General features: G+C 42.9%; 1 protein-coding gene across 3 annotated transcripts in view; it reads left to right on the top strand.

The window, feature by feature from the left end:
• LRP12 (LDL receptor related protein 12) overlaps window positions 1-13,454 on the top strand; it is a 76,656-nt gene extending 63,202 nt beyond the window's left edge. For all 3 annotated transcript variants that reach the window (XM_030553690.1, XM_030553689.1, XM_030553691.1), the window contains 3 exons: window positions 1,987-3,088; window positions 4,563-4,695; window positions 11,064-13,454. In XM_030553690.1, coding sequence (XP_030409550.1) covers window positions 1,987-3,088; window positions 4,563-4,695; window positions 11,064-11,930 — 2,102 coding nt within the window. In that variant the 3' untranslated portion in view covers window positions 11,931-13,454. The remainder of the gene's footprint in view (window positions 1-1,986; window positions 3,089-4,562; window positions 4,696-11,063) is intronic.
• Window positions 13,455-21,588: the final 8,134 nt, after the last annotated feature.

Below are 21,588 nucleotides of genomic sequence, written 5' to 3'. Positions count from 1 at the left end.
CTTATTCTCTATCCCTTTTTTTAATGATTCCTAACATCCTATTCGCATTTTTGACTGCCGCTGCACACTGCGTGGATGTTTTCAGAGAACTATCCATGATGACTCCAAGATCTTTTCTGATTCGTTGTACCTAAATTATCCCCCATCATATTGTATGTATAATTGGGGTTATTTTTTCTAATGTGCATGACTTTACATTTATCCACATTAAATTTCATTTGCCATTTTGTTGCCCAATCACTTAGTTTTGTGAGATCTTCTTGGAGGTCTCAGTCTGCTTTGGTCTTAACTATCTTGAGCAGTTTAGTATCATCTGCACGCTTTGCCACCTCACTGTTTACTCCTTTCTCAGATCATTTATGAATAAGTTAGATAGGATTGGTCCTAGGACTGACCTTTGGGGAACACCACTAGTTACCCCTCTCCATTCTGAGAATTTACCATTTATTCCTACCCTTCGTTCTATGTCTTTTTAACTAGTTCTCAGTCCATGAAAGGATTTTTCCTCTTAGCCCATGACAACATAATTTTATATAAGAGCTTTTGGTGAGGGACCTTGTCAAAGGCTTTCTGGAAATCTAAGTACACTATATCCACTGGATCCCCCTTGTTCACACGTTTGTTTGACTCCTTCAGAGAACTCTAATGGATTAGTAAGACATGATTTCCCTTTACAGAAACCAAGTTGACTTTTGCCCAACAATTTATATTGTTCTGTGTGTCTGACCATTTTATTCTTTATTATCGTTTCAACTAATTTGGTTGTTGATCTGGTACTGATGTTAGACTTACTGGTCTGTAATTGCCAGGATCACCTCTTGAGCCCTTTTTAAATATTGATGTTACTTTAGTTATCTTCCAGTCATTGGGTACAGAAGCTGATTTAAAGGACAGATTACAAACCATGGTTAGTAGTTCCACGATTTCACATTTGAGTTCTTTCAGATCCAACTAACATAGCTTATAACACGGTTTGGCAAAAACTTTTTTTTTTTAACCTGTTCACATTTCCTTAAATATGGTTCTAATGTTTTTGTCCCAACCTGATTGCAGAACCCAGATTATAAGTGTTCTCAAACCATGCTTTACAGCGGAGTATAGGTGGATTCTTAATAAATTAATCCTTGATGAGAAGTGGTATTGCAACTAAAGATGGCTCTGGAAGACGGTAGTGGCCAGTACAGTATGTGGCTCTCAGGATAGGTCTTAATGCTGAATACAGTATTAAATAACTTGATGCTGGTTTTAGTATCTCCTGAAGCTATCAAGATCTAGGCATACCTGTCAGGTATCAGGCTCACCCCTTGCTATCTCCAGCTTCCTGGCTATATATTTTTGTTTTCTGTTCTGCCTGCCTGCTGCTGGACTCTGCTTTCCTATCTGTTTGAGGGTAGGCAGGAGAAGAGCAGGAGCAGCCAAAGAGAGTGTGTTCCTCTTGGTCCTGTGAGGGGGTTGATGAGGGGTATAATGGCTCTCAGCTCCTCCTCCTTCCTGTGGATTCCTGGTTGCAGAGCAGGAGTTGGGAAGAATGCAACATGCTGTGAAGGGGGAGTGGAGCCTGCTGCTCTAGTGAAAAAGAGCTTGTTCCCTAAAAGTTACTGGGGCATGATGATCTTGTGGTTTGGGTGGGAGAGGGAATTGATTTTTATCTAACCCTCGTTATCTAATTTTGTGTATCTCTGTGCAGACAAGGGGGGCAGATTTTCTTCTGTTATAAATTGTCATGGCTCTGACTTCAATGGAGCTCCGTTGATTTACAGAAGCTGAGAATCCAGCTCAAGCTGTCATATTGGCAGAATTTTCTGTTTAAAATACTGTATTGTATTTGGATGTATTTGGGGTTGCAATGATTTACGGAGACCTAAATAGTTATAAAGTACTCTTTAACCACATGGTATTTATAATTAATATGCAATGATGACCGGAAAGTACTGGAGTCTAATAGAAGTTACCTATATTTACAAATTGTAAAATGTGTGTTTTCAGGAAAATCTGATGAACCAAGATGCGATTGTAACCAGTTTCATTGTGCTAATGGAAAATGCATTCCAGAAACTTGGAAATGTAATAACATGGATGAATGTGGAGACAACTCTGATGAAGAAATCTGTGCCATAGCTAATCCTCCAACAGCTTCTTCCTTTCAACCTTGTGCTTACAATCAGTTTCAATGTCTTTCTCGCTTCACCAAAGTTTACACTTGCCTTCCAGAATCTTTAAAATGTGATGGAAACATTGATTGTCTTGACTTAGGAGATGAAGTAGACTGTGATGTGCCAACATGCGGGCAATGGTTAAAATATTTTTATGGTACTTTCAATTCTCCCAATTACCCAGACTTTTATCCTCCTGGAAGCAACTGCACCTGGCTAATAGACACTGGTGATCATCGCAAAGTAATTTTGCGCTTCACTGACTTTAAACTTGATGGTGCTGGTTATGGAGACTATGTCAAAATATATGATGGATTAGAGGAAAATCCACGCAAGCTTTTGCGTGTGTTAACTGCATTTGACTCTCATGCACCCCTTACAGTTGTTTCTTCTTCTGGGCAGATGAGAGTGCATTTTTGTGCTGACAAAGTAAATGCCGCAAGAGGATTTAATGCTACATATCAAGTAGATGGCTTCTGTTTGCCATGGGAAATTCCATGTGGTGGAAACTGGGGTTGCTACACAGAGCAACAGCGCTGTGATGGCTATTGGCATTGCCCAAATGGAAGGGATGAAACCAATTGTAGCATGTGCCAAAAAGAAGAGTTTCCCTGCTCTCGAAATGGTGTTTGCTATCCTCGTTCAGATCGCTGCAACTATCAGAATCATTGCCCTAATGGCTCAGATGAGAAGAATTGCTTCTTTTGCCAACCTGGAAATTTTCACTGTAAAAATAATCGCTGTGTATTTGAGAGCTGGGTATGTGATTCTCAAGATGACTGTGGTGATGGTAGCGATGAAGAGAATTGCCCGGTCATTGTACCCACCAGAGTAATAACAGCTGCTGTCATTGGGAGCCTTATCTGTGGATTGCTGCTTGTCATTGCACTGGGATGTACTTGTAAGCTGTACTCACTGAGGATGTTTGAACGAAGGTAAGTAGCACATGTTCCCAAAGTTAAGATAAAGTATTGTAATTATATAATGTACACAGTAAACAATTTAACGTAAGCATATATCAATAAGAATGGTCATATTAGTATTGTGTAACTTCTAAAGGTGTTCTTCCCTCCTATATTTTTGAAGTTCTTATTGGCAGTGATGGTGGGGATGATGGGAAAGAATAATTTTGATCATTTGCTTGTGAGCAGCTAAAACATCAAATTTAGTTGCCCAATAGAAAAAAATGAAAAGGTGCTAATTTTCAGGCTGTGGTCTCATTCTGAAGGAAATTAAAATTAACTATTGTTGCCATGATTGACTGGCAGCATTTCTGTGTGTGCTGCTTGTTCTGTTTTGGACTGTCCAGTGCCAGGGTTTCTCACTCTTCTTTTTCTTAGTGTGTCTACTTCTCACTGACTAGTGTGTTTAATTGTCTTTATTTTAATATGAATTAGAATGCTGTTTGTCACCAGTCCTATACTGAGAGTAGCACTGTAATCATGTGTGGTCATGTAATCAAACTGAATTTAAAATTCTGCCACCATAAATAACATGAATCTTGATATGGTCTAACCCAGGGGTGGGCAAACTACGGCCCACGGGCTAGATCCGGCCCCTCGGGGCTTTGGATCCAGCCCATGGGATTGCCACCACCCGTGGCGGCGCAGGTCTTGTGACGCTTCTGGAAGTGGCCAGCACCACGTCCTTGTGGCCCTTGGGGAAGTGAGGAAGAGGGCTCCATGCGCTGCCTCCAGGCATTGCCCTCCGCAGCTCCCATTGGCCAGGAACAGAAAACCGCTTCCAATGGGAGCTTCGAGGGAGGTACTTACAGAGGAGGACAGCATGCAGAGTCTTCTGCCTCTTTCCCCTCCTCCTCTCCCCCACCAAGGAGCCAGGGCAGGCAGGGAGCACATCTTAGCCTCGCTGCGCGCCACTGCCACTCCAGCACAGCTCCAGGTAAGCGGCGCTGGGCTGGAGCCTGCACCCTGAACGTCTCCTGTACCCCAACCCCCTGCCCTGAGCCCCTCCCCAGGGCCAGATCGAGGCACCAGCTCAACAAGCAGGTGCTTGGGGCAGCCAAGGGGAAGGGGTGGCATGTCGGGCTCTTTGGTGGCAATTTGGCGGTGGGTCCCTCTCGGAGGGAAGGACCTGCTACCGAATTGCCGCCGAAGAAGAAAGCGGCATGGTGGATCTGCAACTGATCATGATCATGGCCTCTTCCCCTCGCCCCTCCCAGCCGCTTGGGGCGGCAAAAACTCTGGAGCCAGCCCTGCCACTCCCACACGCTACATTCCTTCCTGCACCCCAATTCCCTACCCCAGCCCTACATTCATGGCCCTGCATGCAATTTCCCCATCCAGTTGTGGCCCTCAGGCCAAAAAAGTTTGCCCACCCTTGGTCTAACCCCTATCTTTGAACACATGCTATCTGTTTATGTACTATATAACTTTTTATTCTTCTTGAAAGATCATTTGAAACACAGTTGTCAAGGGTTGAGGCTGAGTTGTTAAGAAGAGAAGCTCCTCCATCGTATGGACAGTTAATTGCTCAAGGCTTAATTCCACCAGTTGAAGATTTTCCTGTTTGTTCACCAAACCAGGTAAAGTGTTTCTGATTATCCCCAAATAGAAGACCATCCAATTTAAATTTTTACAAACTTTGCTTTCCAACTGCATGTTATGGGTTTTAAGGTTTATTACTTTCTTCAGCCTCATTAATATTTTTGTACCACAATTACTTTTAAATATTGGACAACTCTCCATTGTAAGAGATGGTGACAGCACGTAACTGAATCATTTTGCGAATAAGTTAATTTTTTTAAAGGAATTTTTTTAAAGGAATGTTTATATCTCGCAATAGTAAAAGTTACAACTGGTAGGTGCGGTGGTAGATGTTGTGTATATATTCCATACAAAGAACATTAAGGTTGAAAAGTCAATCACTTGGAGATTGGGAAAAGTCAGAATTAGGGTGGTTATTTGAGTGCTTGCTCATGTCGAGTCCAAGTAGGTATGCCCGTGCCGCATGCACAGTCATCAAAAGGTTTTTTCCCTAGTGGTGCCCTTCAGATCAGCTGTGAAGCCCTCAGGGGTCATGCCTTCATGGCAATGTATATAGGTCCCTGCTGACCCACCATCTCTTCAGTTCTTTCTTACCACCAGTGACAGTCGGTGGAGCAGCTCTTGCTATGGCAAGCGATTCCCCTAGTGGAGACTCTTTTTCTACTGTTTCTGCAAATAGTTAAAAACGTAGTTAGTTTGAGGTAGTTCTTGGTTAGTTAAGTTTCAGTTGGGGGTTTCAACCGTGGCCTCAAAGGTTCAAGCCATGTGGGTCCTGTCTGAAGCCTATGCCAAAGGGAGGACCCACAGGACACCTGTTTAAAGTGTTAGTGGGAAGCCAGTCAGACTGAGAAGTGCAGGTGATGGGGTTGTTTCCGTTGCTGGTGAACCGCTCTTCGCTGGTGCACCTGAGGGTATTTTAGGCTCTGGCTGAGCCTTTTGGGTATGGCTGTTTGTTGCTTCTGCCAGTTTTGGCTCGCTGGTGCCCTCTGGCGTTGAGTTTGAAGATGTGGTTGCAATTGCTGGTGCTGGTTGCTGTTCCAGTTCCGGGCCTGGGACTGGAGGTGCTGTAGCTGTTTAAGTGGTTGGCATGGAATCCGGGTCCACTACCTCTGTCTGGGTTTTTGGTAACATAGACGGGGCGTCTGTGGACGGCTCAGGAACAGGAATGGGTCTGGAAGCTTGCCTGGTTTGGCTACGTGTAACCATTCCCACTCGCTTGGCCCACTTCACCTGGTTGGCCAAGTCTTCCCCCAGTAGCATGGGGATAGGATAATTGTCATAGACTGCAAAAGTCCACATTCCTGACCAGCCTTTGTACTGGACAGGCAGTTCAGCTGCAGGCAAGTCTACAGCTTGTGACATGAAGGGGTAAATTGTCACTTGGGCCTTTGGGTTGATGAATTTGGGTTCTATGAAGGATTGGTGGATAGCTAACACTTGTGCCCCCGTGTCTCTCCAGGCAGTAACCTTCTTTCCGCCCACTCTCAAATTTTCCCTTCGCTCCAAGGGTATTTGAGAGGCATCTGGGCCTGGGGATCTTTGGTGTGATGGTGGTGTAATGAACTGCACTCGGTTGGTGGTCTTTGGGCAGTTGGCTTTGATATGTCCCAGTTCATTACACTTAAAGCATCTTCCATCTGATGGGTCACTGGGTCGAGGTGAGTTACTGGAGACTGGTGAGGTGGAAGAATAGTGTGTCTGGGGCTTTACTTGGGTTGTAGGTGGGGTTTTTGGCTGCCCTCGGTTGTAGGGTTTATGGTCGGTGTGCCCCCTAGGGTATTCGTTCCCCTTGACAGTAGCTTTCTTGCTTTCTGCCACTTCCATCCATCTGGCTCGAATCTCCCCCGCCTCGGTGAGATTTTTGGGTTTCCATCTTGTATGTACCGTGTTATGTCCTCAGGAACACCATCCAAGAACTGCTCCATTTGTATGAGGAGGTGCAGTTCTTCCAAGGATTTAACATAGTGTCCTGATATCCAGGCCTCATAATTTTTCCCAATGTAGTAGGCGTGTTTGGGAAATGACACATCTGGTTTCCACTTTTGGGTTCTGAAACGCCGACGGGCATGATCCGGCATTATCCCCATTCTGTATCTGGCCTTGGTTTGAAAAAGTTTATAGTCGTTCATGTTCTCCTTAGGCATTTCAGCTGCCACCTCTGCTAAAGGTCCACTGAGCTGTGGCCTCAATTCTACCATGTACTGGTCTTCAGAGATGCGGTACCCAAGACAGGCTCTTTCAAAATTTTCCAAGAAGGCCTCGGTGTTATCACCTGCCTTGTAGGTGGGAAGTTTCCTGTGCTGTGGAACAATCATTGGCGCAGGGTTGTTAGGGTTGGCTGTGTTTTGCTTAGCCTTTTCTAATTCCATGGCCTGTCGGTGGGCTTCCCTCTGGAGTTCCAGCTGTTTCTGGTGGTCTGCATCTTTGGCTGCTTGCTCTCTTTTGTAAGCTGCCTCTGTCATCTTGTTCTCTTCTGTGGGCCGCCTCTCTTTCTCTTTCTCTTAGCTCCATCTCTTTTTGTTTTATTTCTAGTTCCTGTATTTTTTTCCATATCTCGCTTGTGCTCTGCATCTTTTATTTGTGCCTCGACTTCCATTTTTGCCTTAGAAGTCATGGTTCCTGTTTTCTTGTGTTGGGGTGTCCTCTGGTGTTTGTTGTCTGAACTGCAGGTTCTCTGTTGCCTCCTGGGGTCTGCCTAGCAACAGTGCCTTTTTCCCTTTCTTCCTCTAGCTAATCTTTTCAATGTAAAGTAAACCAGAAAAACCACTTTATTTGCATGTGTATAGTGCTGGTAATTGCCTCCTAATGGGAGTGCTATTGTGTGACAAAGGACCCGTAATAGCTCCTTAATGGTTTCTTGCTTAATATGCAACCACAACTGCCAGAGAGAGCAGAAAAAAAAATTCTCTCTGGTTCCCTTTTAAAACCAAACTGTTTCTCTCTGCTAAAAAGCCCCTAGCAGAGAAAAGAAAAATATAATATTCCTACTGGCTTCTGGATTCTATCTATCCCACTGCTCCCACCATGTTATAACCTAGTCCCAGATTTGGACCTTAGCATCTAAAATATGGGGGTTAGCATGAAAACCTCCAAGCTTAGTTACCAGCTTGGACCTGGTAAAGCTGCCACCACCCAAAAAATTAGAGTGTTTTGGGGCACTCTGGTCCCCCTAAAAACCTTCCGTGGGGACCCCACGACCCAAATCCCTTGTCTCACAACAAAGGAAAATAAACCTTTTCCCTTCCCCCCTCCAGGTGTTCCTGGAGAGATACACAGAAGCAAGCTCTGTGAATCTAAACAGAGGGACTCCACCCCCTCTATTTCCAGTCCTGGAAACTCAAGGAGAGAGAGCCAATCTCTCCCCCACCCCCCTCCTTCACCCAGAGGGAATGCAAAGTCAGGCTAGTAAATCTAATACACACAGATTTCCCCCTGACTTCTTCCTCCCACCAATTCCCTGGTGAGCACAGACTCATCCCCTGGAGTTCCCCACTAAAGAAAAACTCCAACAGGTCTTAAAAAGAAAAAGAAAAATACATAAAAATGATCTCTCTGTATTAAGGTGACAAATACAGGGTCAATTGCTTAAAAGAAATATGAATAAACAGCCTTATTTAAAAAGAATACAATTCAAAACATTCCAGCAACTACACACATGTAAAATACAAAAAAACATATAAATCACTATCTGATCTTTTGTACTTACAACTGGGAAACAGAAGACTGGAAAGCAAGAGACAGAAATCCTCCCCTAGCCGAGAGAGAGACAGGCACAAGACCAGAACAAAGGACTCGCACACAAATTTCCCTCCACCCAGACCTGAAAAAGTCTTGTTTCCTGATTGGTCCTCTGGTCAGGTGTTTCAGATTACTTCTTTCCAGGTGAAAAAGACGTTAACCCTTAGCTATCTGTTTATGACAGCTTCCACCAAAGAACTAAAAAGGATTGGGACTTTAGGCTAAAATTGCTCCACATGGAGTCAGCCCTTCGTCCCTAGGCACCACAGGTGACATCTGACCATGTGTCTAGCACTTCAATGATGAGTACACTGGCCTTGGTAAGAGAAGCCATGATACCAAGGACTCTGACTCCAAGGATCCACAGCATTGCTACTCCCTGGCACCAAAGATGACCTCCAGTGCGAGTGCCCCCATTCACTGGTGCCGCACGAAAGGAAGACGACCAACAGAGGTTGCTCTCCCACTAGAGCAGTGAAATGAGGAAGCACCATTGAGGTGCGTCACGTGCCAGGACACCCTCGTTCCGCTCCGACTCAGCTGACACCATCGACTCTGGCCTCACTGGGAAGTCTGTCGAGTCTGGTTCTAGTGGACTTCTCAGTGCAGGTGCCTCAGGAGGAGGACTTTGACCTTCTCTCCACACTGGACACCTTCTGAGGCGGCTAGGGACCTCGTAGCAATGACGGCACAATCCTGTGTGCAGGCTCTGGCGCCACCATCAGCATCAGCATTGCAAAGAGGTACCGTGCCCTCCAGGGGCAAGCCAGTGATGATGCGGCACTGCTCACCCTCACTTCAGCACCGCTCCAGATGGAGTCCTCATGGAACTCGGAGGTGGAGTCATTTGCCTCTAGGTGAAGCTAGCACCCCTCTAGACAAGAGGAGGGGCAGCCATTGCCTACGAAGTCATGGCCACCACAGTGTCAGGCACTGGCTCAGTGGCCCTTCTGGACCCAGTGGGCCTACCACTGGGGCCAGGGGCCAGATCCTTGTCAGTGCTTTTAGAGGCACTGGCCCCTCCATCTTCAACATCTGTAGCCCGGGAACCTCTCTGGGGACAGGAGATTGGCACGCAGGCAGGCACCGAGACCGAAGCACCATGCAGGGTGTTTCAGCGCAAGGGGATCCCTGCGAGCCAGAGGGTCGGGAAAACCCAGAGCCCCCATGGGCATCTTCCTCATCCTCCCCGGATGAAGTGGTGGCGGGCATATCTACCATGTTGCCGTTCATGGACAAGAGAGCCCACCAGGAGTTAATCAGAAGAGTGGCTGAAAATTTGGGCATGCAGGTGGAGGAGGTATTGAAGGAGTCCAAACCCTGGGTCGACGTTTTGGTGCTTAAAGGTCACTTGGGGGTGACTTGGCACCTCATTAAGGCCATGCACAATGCTACTAAAGCGTTGTGGCAAGCACCCGTCTCTCTACAACCCACAGCTAAAGAGGTGGAGAGGAAATATTTTGTGCCATTCAAAGGGTATAAGTACCTGTTCACTCACGATTAGCCAGGCAGGAAGATTTTGAAGCAAGAAAGATATCCTTGGCAAAATGTTAATTTTGACTGTGGCTGTTCTTGCCAATCAGAAATTGTGTACTGTCCCTGGTACTCCAGATCATATTTGATATGCTGAAGTAGTGCTTTGACATTTAAATCATAGAGCTCTTCTAGATAGTTTGACTTTTGGATTCCTAGGTATCTTATAGAGTTTGTTGCCCATTTGTACCCAAATGCTTTCTGTAGGAATGACTTTTCAGAGTCTGGCAAACATATAGCTAGCATTTCAGATTTGGCATAATTTACTTTTAAATCCAGACTTTCTCAAAGTCCTGGGCTTCTTTAGATATTAATTTTAGGGAAATATTTGTTTTTGGTAGAATATATAATCTGCCTATAAAGCTATTTTCTGCTGTATTCATTCAAGTTTTATTCCTGTGATAGATTTATTGTTCTTTATCATCTGCAAAAAGCACCATGGCTGGTGCAAAAAGTAAAGGAGACAATGGACATCCCCACGTAGTCTCGTTACATAATTTTACCCCATTAACTCGCATACCTGCTGTTGGGTTGGGTTGCTGTAAAGAGCAGTTATCCAACTTTAAGTGAGGAGTTACTGTACCTGCAATGCATGCCCCTAGTCACATCCCTTTATAATTTATCATGTTCTGTTCTGGAGGGTTGTGAGTGGGGTTCTCCATCCCACCCCTTTTGTACCCCATGGGAGGTGTAAAGAGTGAGATTGTGCTCCGGTCAGGGGCAGGTATTTCTCTGGTCTTTTAGTGTTTACCCCCCTCGCCCCCCCTGACTGGTTGCCTTTGAGATAAGGAGTTGAGGCACTTGTCAAGTGTGTGCTCATATATTGCATTCCCACCAGGCCCAATAACATTTTAACTGCTCTATCCCTTAATTCTGTCCACTGTATGAAAAGCGTCACCTGGTTGTGGGAAATGCAACACAGTGTCTTTGTTCATTGTTCTTTATACATATTAGTATAAGATATAAAAGTACCAAAAAGTCAAACCCAAAATTCTATCTCAGGCTGACAAACAAGCCTGTATGCTAACATCTCTCATTTATGTTTTGTGCTCCTTTGGGCAGGAGCTGTATCATCCTCCTTTTCTGGCACATTATCAGCTCTCAGTGACTAATTTTGTGTCTCTCTTTTTTTCAGGCTTCAGTTTTGGAAAACCTGAGACTAGCGGTGCGATCTCAGCTTGGATTTACCTCAATCAGACTTCCGATTGCTGGCAGGTCAAGTAACATTTGGAATCGAATTTTTAATTTTGCACGGTCCCGTCATTCTGGATCACTGGCAGTAGTCTCAGCTGATGGAGATGATGTTGTTGCCAGTCAGAGTACTAGCAGAGAAGCTGAAAGAAATAATACTCACAGAAGTCTATTTTCAGTTGAATCTGATGACACAGACACAGAAAATGAAAGAAGAGACACAGCAGGAGCAGTGGGTGGTGTTGCTGCCACTTTGCCTCAAAAAATTCCACCTGCAACAGCAATAGAAGCCACAGTAGGAGCAGGTGGCAGTTCCCCAGCTCAGAATACCGGTGGCAGTAATACAGATAATGGAAGAGAAATGACAAGTGTAGAACCTCCATGTGCAAGTCCAGCACGACACCAGCTCACCAGTGCACTAAGTCGTATGACTCAAGGATTACGTTGGGTACGCTTTACTTTAGGGAGATCAAGCTCAGTAAATCAGAACCAAAGTCCTTTGAGACAGCTTGATCATAGTGTTAGTGGAAGAGATGAAGATGATGATGTTGAAATGTTAATTCCAGTTTCTGATGTAGCATCAGACTTTGATATTAATGACTGTTCAAGACCCCTCCTTGATGTCTCCTCAGATCAAGGACAAGGGCTTAGGCAGCCTTACAGTGCAATGCATCATGGAGTAAGGTCATGTAAACGAGATGGCCCATGTGAGCGCTGCGGTATTGTACACACTGCCCAGATACCCGACACTTGCTTAGAAGCAGCACTGAAAAATGAAACTAGTGATGATGAGGCATTGTTACTTTGTTAGGTACGGATTGAATAGGGGAAATTGTATACAAGTTGGAGCAATATCAGTCATTGTTTTGTACTTTGTAGTTAAGAAAACTAGATTCTAGTTTTAAAAAGTCCAGGGCAAAATCATGTGAGTAACATGTTTTTGCCTGTGTGGTTGAATAAACATTTGTTATACTGGGTAACTCTGGACTACTAAAGTGAACATTTTAATGACTCAGAATAAATCTATCCAGTATAAATGAATTGCTCTTTAAGTAACCAATGTTCATCCAGTTAGTTTCAAATAAGTTTTTCCTGGTACTGTAGTTTACAATAGAAACATGGCTACTCAAGACTTATTGACTGCCTGTTTGTTTACCCCATATTAACAGGTTAATTTGTACAGAATTTTTCCTTTGGAAATTGAATGCATTGTATTATTGCCAACTTACTTGTAACTTAATATACTAAATGCTGATAAGGATTGTTAATGTAAAAATGTGTATTTTTCCTTTTGAGGTTTATGTAACATTTTGTCTAAATATTCTTGAATTACATCATGTGAACTTTTTCAAAGGGAGAGACTTTCACTATAACACTTGTCTTTCAAAAGTTCAAAATACAGTGATGTATTGAAATTTAGGTTTAATTAGGTAAACTGCTGGCAAAAGCCCTTTTATAGTCTTTACAACATTGGAATCCAACATTTTAATAAATTGCAATCCAATATGGTACAACTAAGTAGGCTATAAAATCCCAGGTCATTCATTATCTCAGTTTGAGGACAAAAAATCAAATAGCTGAAGATGTTACAATATGCATTCTTAAGAATGCCTGATATAGGTACAAATACTAAACAGGATATGTTCCAACTGGTAATAGATCTTTCCCTAGTAATATAGGTATAAAACTTATTTGGATTCAAGGGATTTGCACTAAAATCATATTGAGGTCTCTAATGAGCTTAGTGTACAAGCACTATCACTTTATTCTCTAATACTGAAATTGCTATATATTTCCTTGGCTCTCCTCTTGGGGAGTTGCATTTTGTTACAATTGAATTTCCTTTACTAAATCCCTATTTATTCATTGTATTTAAAAAAAAAAATTTGGTTTACTTGGTTTCAGACTGGTTGTTCAAAAAAAAATAAATCCCCTTCAGTATATCCATTTAAATTTTCTTTTTGTAATATTACAAGTTGGAGCAAAACAGATCAGTGAAAAAAAATTGTTTATAGTTACCAATTTTGTGATAAGCAAGTAAGTGTGGCAACTAGTGTGATAGCAGGAATCTACATCTTTTAAAAACAAAAACAAAAAAAAATTGTCAACTACTGTCTTATTTATTCTTTGCCAGTCTGTTTTGAGTAGGCTTAATGATTCAGTATGAAAAACGTATTTGTGTGTGACTGTATGCTATTTATTAAATTTTAAATACTTTGCTGAATGTCATTTTAAAGCATGTTTAAAGTCTTGTGCATTTCTGTCATGTTATGCTGTCAGGCAAAACTGACTAAGATGTTTTAATATGTATCAAAATTAAAATGAATTTTTGTTATGTTTTGAGGCACTTTTTAAAGATAAACCAAAGATCTACTTGTTTTTATTTTTTAAAAAACTCTCATCTATGGAGTACAAACTCATCGAAAAGAGAGAAAAATTGAATTGATTGCAAAGTAGATATCTTTCGCTCGCTCACTTCATTCACAGACAGCAGCCTGAGAAAATGAAGCAAAATTTTTACAACCTAAACGTTGACTTTATTCTCAAGAGGTAACAAATATATATCCAGCTTTGGGTATGATCCTGCAGATCTGAGCTTTGGGGAGCCTGTGTGCAGTACAGGTGTTGAAAACTCATTTTGAAATTAGTCATTCTTCAGTTCCCAAGTGCAAGTATTAAATGCAGTTGTGCCAGAGGTACTAGGGTACAAATCATTAGCTCCAGATTTTGCAGCCCTTATTCTCATTGACCAATCCATATGCTTTTGATTTTAGCGGGGCTACTTGAGGAGCAAATTACTATGCAGCATGAATAAGGTGCAGCAAAAACTGGCCCTAAAATACATATGAACTAAGTAAAATCTTCACTCCATGTTCTGATGTAAATTAGTAATTTAATATTTGTTTTAAAAAACCCTGACTGTATCAATGACATTGGAAAGTGGTTCTGAAACTGTTTGAATAACTGAGGTACAGTCTTCCTATCAAGCATTAGTGCGAAACATGTCAGACCTACACATACAAACAACAGGTGAACAGTATTGATTCTATTAGTCTATTGGTTTGCATATAGAGATTCGTTAGGGGAGGAGCGAAGTACAATGGTCAGTTCTCAAGAACAATTAGAGAGAAAATGTGGGAGTAGGATTTGATTGGGAATTGGGACATTGGCCATTGAAAATATAGATTTTATTTACAATCTGTTACAATGCTTTTAATGCAACATAATTTAAGGGTAGCTATCTAGCTCACTGTTACTGGGAATACAAATAGTATCATTAGCATTCTGAGCAGACAACTGTACCTCTACACATCTGTCTGAACAGCTGGAAATATATCAAGTGGTTTTTTATTTGTCTTTTCCATAATGTTGAGACATCTGAAGGAAATGCCAAAGATGAATAGTTACTGTCAAATAAACCTTTTACTTATATTTTAATTTTCTTTTAAATATGACATCACGTTCATCTACCAGCTCTGAAGACTGCACAATTTTTATGAGGTTTCTATTTTCTATGCATGACAAAGTTTCTAAATGTAGAAAGAGTTTGCATATAGATGTAATTTGTTCCTTTCACATACCACGTTTTCTCTTCATCTATCAGGCAGACCTAAATATAAGGTTGATTGCTTGAGTCTCTCTGTAGCACAACTATTTCACTTATCTAGTTTCCAGTTACAAGTCCACCATGTGCATGAATGCAAGTGAATATTTTTGACCCATGCCTGCTCCAAAATTAATTCCAGTAGAGCACCCTGAAAATAAAACTTCCTTAGAGTTGTAATTATTATTCTGTTCTATTTACTACTGTGCTAACCAAATCAGAACTCCCAGGTAAAGTTTATGCATGTTCAAACTGCTTATCTTAGTGCTAATTCTGGGAAATTCATATTGCAAATCCTTATTGCAACTGGGACTTAATCCACAGACTCTTTGAGTGATTGCCCAAGTCCATTTCATTTCACTTCACTTCAGGTGTGTGCACACCCACTGCACCAGTGTGAGAGATTTTTCCCTTAGTGGTACCCATTAGGTCAGCACATGCCCCCTTTGCTGCCTCATGCTTCTCTGCAATGGTATAAAGGGTGGAGCCACTCCCCTACCTCCCTCAGTCCCTTCTTACTGGCAGTGGTTGGTAATCAGAGCATTTTAGCTTCTGCAATTTTCCCCCTCCGTCCCCCCTTCAGGAAAATTGGTTTTTTGTATATAGTTGGTACTCATTTTTGTAATGTGTTCTAGTTTTCATAGTATAGTTAATAGATGTGTGTTCCCGCTCGTGATGCCCAGTACTGGGGAAATGCCTCAGTCTCTGGGCTTTAAGCATTGCTTGCACCAGCTGCAGGAAATCCATGCTGGTAAGTGACAGCCATTCTCATGTTTAAAGTGCCTCAGTGTGGTTACATCTGGGACAGGTGCCAGATCTCCAGAAACTTTAAGCCCAGAATCAAGAAAGATAAAGAGACGAGGCTTCATCACTTTATCATGGAGGCTGCCCTGCATCCAACTTCAGAGCATTCCTGTTTAGTGTCAATACTAAGTACATCGATTTGAGTAAGGAGTGTTCCTCCAGACATTACTAAATCCTGGAGCCTCTTTCCTTCCCCTGTGCCAAGAAAGAAACATCATCAGGGTGTTTTGAAGAGGACTCATTCTCCAAAAGGTTGAGGTCTCCAGTAAGCAGACAGGGAAGTGTGGGTCCTCAGAGAGGAGGCACTTCCTGGTGCCAATAACCTCAGGCAGGGTCATGGTCTCCTGCTCCAAGGTTGGTGTCATTGAGGCCAACCACTGCCACGACCCTTGGTACCAACCCTTCTGATGCAACAAAAGCAGCATCGGGACCCTCTTCATGCCAAGAATACTGGAGGCTTACACTGTGATGCAAGATTTCTTGTGCCTTTTAGTTCGATTCCCCAGCGGTGCAGGAGTCACTCGGGGCCAGTGGATATGCAGCCTGCAAGTGTGCTGCATCCCCTGGTACCATGGCCTGCTTCACTCAACCCAATGTCTTGCCTGCCACTGTCAAGAGGCAAGCCAGGCATGCTCTTCATGGTGCCTAAGTCCCTGGAGACTCAGTGCCAGACCTCACTACAAAGTGGGTGCTGCTGTGTTCGGGAGACTTGGGCTCTTTCTTGGAGTCAGAAATAGGCTCCTGTGCCCTTCATTCTTGGATAGAAGGAATCATTCACTTTCATTGAGGACTGCACTTATGGTAAGAATCGGAGGGTTCACACTGGTCCAAAGACTCAGAATAATGAGTTGGTAGGAGTTGGGGCCCCATGGCCTACTAGTGGCATTATTGGAACTGCTGGGGGTTTCCTCCCACCTCAGGTCCTCATTAGTTCTTCCTCCCTTCAGATCCCCAAGCAGACATTGCCATAGCTCTTGAGAAGAGACTCAAAAAGTTGCTTCCATTACCAATTTCAGTACTGAGCAAGGCCAAACTTGATTGCCAAAGCCTCCTGCGACAGGAGTTCGAGACGACTCCTCAACTACCAGTGGAAGCCTCCAACTCATCACCATGTGAGAGGTTGACATCTGGGGTGCCCTCTCCTATGCAAGATGACTACAGGACATACCAAGACCTGGCTTCCTCTTTGGACTATCAAGTGAACTTAGTACAAGATTCCTTCTATAGACAGGTAGACAAACTGGCATAGGCCATACCTTCCCATTTGTCTGTAAATGAGGCCACACTGAAGCCCACAAATGTACTACGGCAGACCCTTCATTTCTGCTGCCAACAGAGCCAAAGGGAGGCACCACATTCCTTCTCATGTCTTGAGCATTTTTATACTCTTCCTCCCCTGGCTTGTTGGTTTTTGTTGACAGTGAAAAAGAGGGAAAGCTTGGGTCAGCTCGCATCAACCCCAATTCAAAAGAAGCAAAAAGTCTTGATTTTTTCGATAGAAAGGTTTAGTCTAGTGCTGGCCTGCATTTTCATATCTTGAACCAGCAAGCACTTTGCTATCAAGTATGATTTCTCCTTGTGGAATAGTGTCATGGACAAACTGCTAGAGCTGGTGAGGCAGAAGTTTCAAGCTCTTTTGGAGGAAGGTAAGCTGGCTGCTAAATCTCTTTCCAAGCAGCATTGGATAGGGTGGATTCAGCAGCCGCAGCCATGGTGTTTGCCATTATGATGCATTGGTGTTCGTGCTTTCAATCATTGGGTCTGCTGCTTGAGCTCCAACAGACTGTTAAGGATCTTTTGAAGGTCTGTTCCTCTTTTCTCAATAGACTGACTAGAATCTAATTAAAGACTCTAATTGAAGTTATTAGGGATTTGTACTCTTCTCCCTAAAAATTAAGCCATTGTGCCCTCAGACATATCAGTGGTATCACTCCTTTACACCCAGGCAGCCTGATCAGTCTATGAGGAAGGTGAAGGCCTTCATAGGAGGAGACCTATCCCTTCTCAATTTTCATCTGTCAGTGTTTCTAGGCAGACCAGAACTTCCAGTTGGTTTGATTGCCGTTTTGAGGGCTGTTTTACCAGTATGCATGTTTTTTTTTGACTGTTCATTCCACTGATATGCTTGGGGCCATATTTCCACTGATGAGTGTAGTCTAAGCAGTTTGGAACTGGAATGCACCCTTCAGTTTATTTCAATTCCTCCCTTCTCCCTTTCCAGGGACCACTCTCATGAGGCTTCCCTCCTCCTGGAGGTCCAGTCTCTTCTACATTTGGGAGCTATAGAGGAGGATCCTCTTCACCAAGAAAAAGGATTTTATTCACATTACTTCCTGATTCTGCCAGTGATGGCTGCATTCCTAAGGAAAACAGGAGTACAAGTGTTTCCATACCTTGACAACTGGTTGGTAAGAGGTTGGTCCGTGTACCAGGCAGAATTCAGTGTGGCCCAGAATTCAGTGCATCTTCATACAATTGGGATTGACTTTTCCCTATTGATCAGCAATATTCTCCCTTGTTCAGAAAATAGTTTATAGGAACAGTCATGGGTTCTACAGTGGCCAGGGCTTTCCTTTCCATAGACCAGATTCCAGGCTGTTGACCATCTCACCTAAAGGCTCATCCAACCACATCTGTAAAGAACTAACAGACTTTTGGGGTACATGGCCTCATGTACATATGTGGTTCAGCATGACAAGCTTCATCTGAGGAAGTTGCAGAGTTCATTAAGCTCAGTGTATTTATTCCTAGATTTGTGAACCAATGGACACATTGGTTCCAGTGATCACTGGAGTCTTAGCCTCTTTGAACTGGTGGATGGGCCAACTAACATATGTGTGGGAGTTCCCTTCGTTCCCCCACAACCCTCATTGACTCTGATTACAGACACTTCCGTCCTTGGTTCATTAGCCCACCTGGAGAATCTACAGACTCAGGGTCTCTGCACTGGCTAAGATTTAGCTCTCCCAATAAATGTGAAACAGTTGAGAGCCATTCATCTAGCTTGTCATGCTTTCCTCCCTCGTATCAAGGGAGGGAATTTACTAGTTCCTATGGACAACGTGGCAGCAACAGACGGAGGGCCAGATCAGGTTGTCTGTGCCAAGATGCTGCTTTGGGAGTTTTGCATCCCCAACAGTGACTCATCTCAGCCTCCCACCTTCATAGGGGTCCAGAATAGTCTTACAAACTACTTGAGCAGATTTTTCACCAGTCATCATGAGTAGTCTCTCCAGCCACATAAAGATTCATTTTTTACATCCATACATAGAACTGTTTGTTACTTTTCACAACAGAAGGTGTCAGCAATTTTGTTCAAGAGCAGGTCACAGTCCAGGGTCTTAATGGATGCTTTCCTGTTGCCCTGGAGACACAAACTCATGTATGCTTACCCTCTGGTTCCACTCATTCCTAGACTGGTGTTAAAAGTCAAGCAGCATCATGCTTGCATGATCCTCCTAGCACCAGCATGACCTTTTCAGCATTGGTTTTCCACTCTGCTGAACCTCTCAACTAGATCTCTACTGACATTACCAAAACCAGACCTGATTTCAGAGGACCATGGTCACCTTCTTCCTCTCAACTCAGTTGTTCTTCATCTTCCAGCCTGGATGCTCCATGGTTAATGTCTTAGGAGGAGGTCTGTTCAGAGGATATGCAAAGCATCCTCATGAATAGCAGAAAACCTACTAGATGCACTTGTTGAAATGCAAACAATTCTCTTTACGAACTCAGCAAAAAGGTGTTTCGCCTCTTAGTTTCTATATAGCGTGTTCTGGACTATTTGTTGTAGCCAAAAGAACACGATTTTTGTTAGTTCCATCAGGGTTCACCTAGCAGCTATGTCCATTTTTCACCCTCCAATTGATAATCACTCACTTTTCTCCAGTCCCCTGTCATTCAGGTTCTTGAAGGGTCTAAGCTGATTACACTACTCTACAGCCAAAATGCTTCTGAAATAAATGTAGTCCAACTTTACTAATTCTGGGTCACTGAGAATGAAAATGATGCTTAAAATTGTTGATTGGCTCTAGTTTTCAAGATATGCTATTGGGTCAGTATATATGACCCTTGACTTGGGAATGGCGGAGGATAAGTGAGTTATAAAGGAAAGGGATCTCAATTTAAACCAGAAATGACTAAAATACATCTTTGACTGGATCTATGAATAAATCTATGACTGGGTTTGGACAGTATTTGCTTTTTAGGCAAAACAATGAATGATGCAATCTGAAGCTGGTATTTCATCATGTTATTCCTAGAACTCATGGATGATGCAATCATAATGAAGCTTACATCACTCTGCTGAACAAATTGCCCTATATCAGCTCTAGAAATCATACAGTGTCATGCTCTCTTATTTGTCAGTGTTTGATTTTGCAAAGGGACACATTTCTGTTTAGCCAAAGTGAGCAGAGATGCCTCATACTTGTGTGAACAGTGCAGATAATTTCTGCTATGTTTGTGGTGAAGTGACTTTTGCATTACAAAAGCGCAGTATAACCACTATGGTTAAGAAAGCCTATCACCTTTATTTTGGCTGCAAAATTGGAGATCAAGACAAGAGGTGGGCCCGACACACATGTTGCAACACTTGTGCAAGAAATCTTCGCCAGTGGTTGAACAGGAAAAGGAAATCTATGCCTTTTGCAGTGCCAATGATTTGGAGAGAGCCAACAGATCATACCAGCAATTGTTCCTTCTGCATGGTGCCTCCAGTTGGGAAAGGTGTGTCAAAGAAGAAAAAGTGGACTGTGCATTATCCAAACATTCCATCAGCTATACGCCCAGTACCCCACGGAGAAGGACTGCCGGTTCCTGATGCACCAGAATCATTCTCACTTGAGTCAGAGGAGGAAGAGGAAGAGGATGAAACTTCTGGTCCTGAACCATCAATGTCACAGGACCCACATTTTCTCCCATCCTCCTCCTCTGAACCACGCCTCATAATACAAGGTGAACTGAATGACCTTGTCAGGGATTTGTAACTACCAAAGAGTAAGGCAGAGCTGTTGGGCTCCAGACTACAGCAGTGGAATCTCCTGGCAGGCTATCAGGGCAAATGGAGCCCATCAATGCTTGCAGACTATTGCTGGACAGTGACAAGAGATGCTCCATTTAATGAATACAAGAGACAAGCCAAGAAGCGCCCAGTAGACACTGAATAGGACTAAACTATGTACATAATAGTGTTTTGCCTTTTGTTTCATAATAAATTTTATTTATATAACCCTTTTGCTGATTTTTAAAGTGTTACATAAACAGGACAAGTGAAATATCATGTAAAGCAACCATAAACACATGAAAAGACCTAGGTTTACAATTTATGATTAAAACTCTATCTACACAATATACATAGACATAAAATGTAAAAACATAAATATCTTAGAAACAGTAGCCAATCAGTTGTTTTAATTGTCATATTTGAATTCAGCACATCAAAATACATAATAAATAGCGCATTTTATCTCTGAAGCAGACGACTTCTCAAGAATTGTAGACCAGTGTTATATCCCCTTGGGACTTAAACCTGGCCTTAACAAAGCTAATTGGCTAATATGAACCACTAACTACCTGGTTCTTGCTTCATCTTTCAATGAAGGTAGCTTTGCTGGTGGCAATTACCTCTGCAAAGATAATAAGAAAATTGAGATCCCTGGTATCTGGACACCCCATACCCCTCCCACCTCCCCCATATGCAGTCATTTTACAAGACAAAATATGCTCCATCCAAAATTTCTCACCAAAGTGATTTCTCTTTTCCATATCAATCAGGCCATATACTTACCAGCTTTCTTTCCTAAACCTCATGCTCATAAGGATGAGAAGAAACTCCATATGCTGGATGTCAAGAAAGTGTTAGCTTTTTATTTGGACTGGACTAAGCCATTTAGGTCATCCTCACAACTGTTTATTGCAGTTGCAGACAGAATGAAGGGTCTTCCAGTGTCACCTTAAAGAATCTTGTCATGGAGTTTCTCTTACATTGGTTATGTTGTAGCACAAATGCATGAATCTCCACCAAGCAGACTCAATAACATCACAAGCAGCTTCTACAGCT

Source organism: Gopherus evgoodei, chromosome 2 (genome assembly GCF_007399415.2).
Source record: "Gopherus evgoodei ecotype Sinaloan lineage chromosome 2, rGopEvg1_v1.p, whole genome shotgun sequence".
NCBI classification, from domain to species: Eukaryota; Metazoa; Chordata; order Testudines; family Testudinidae; genus Gopherus; species Gopherus evgoodei.
The sequence above is the reverse complement of the archived record's forward strand: the minus strand, read 5'-3'. Positions and strand labels throughout refer to the sequence as shown.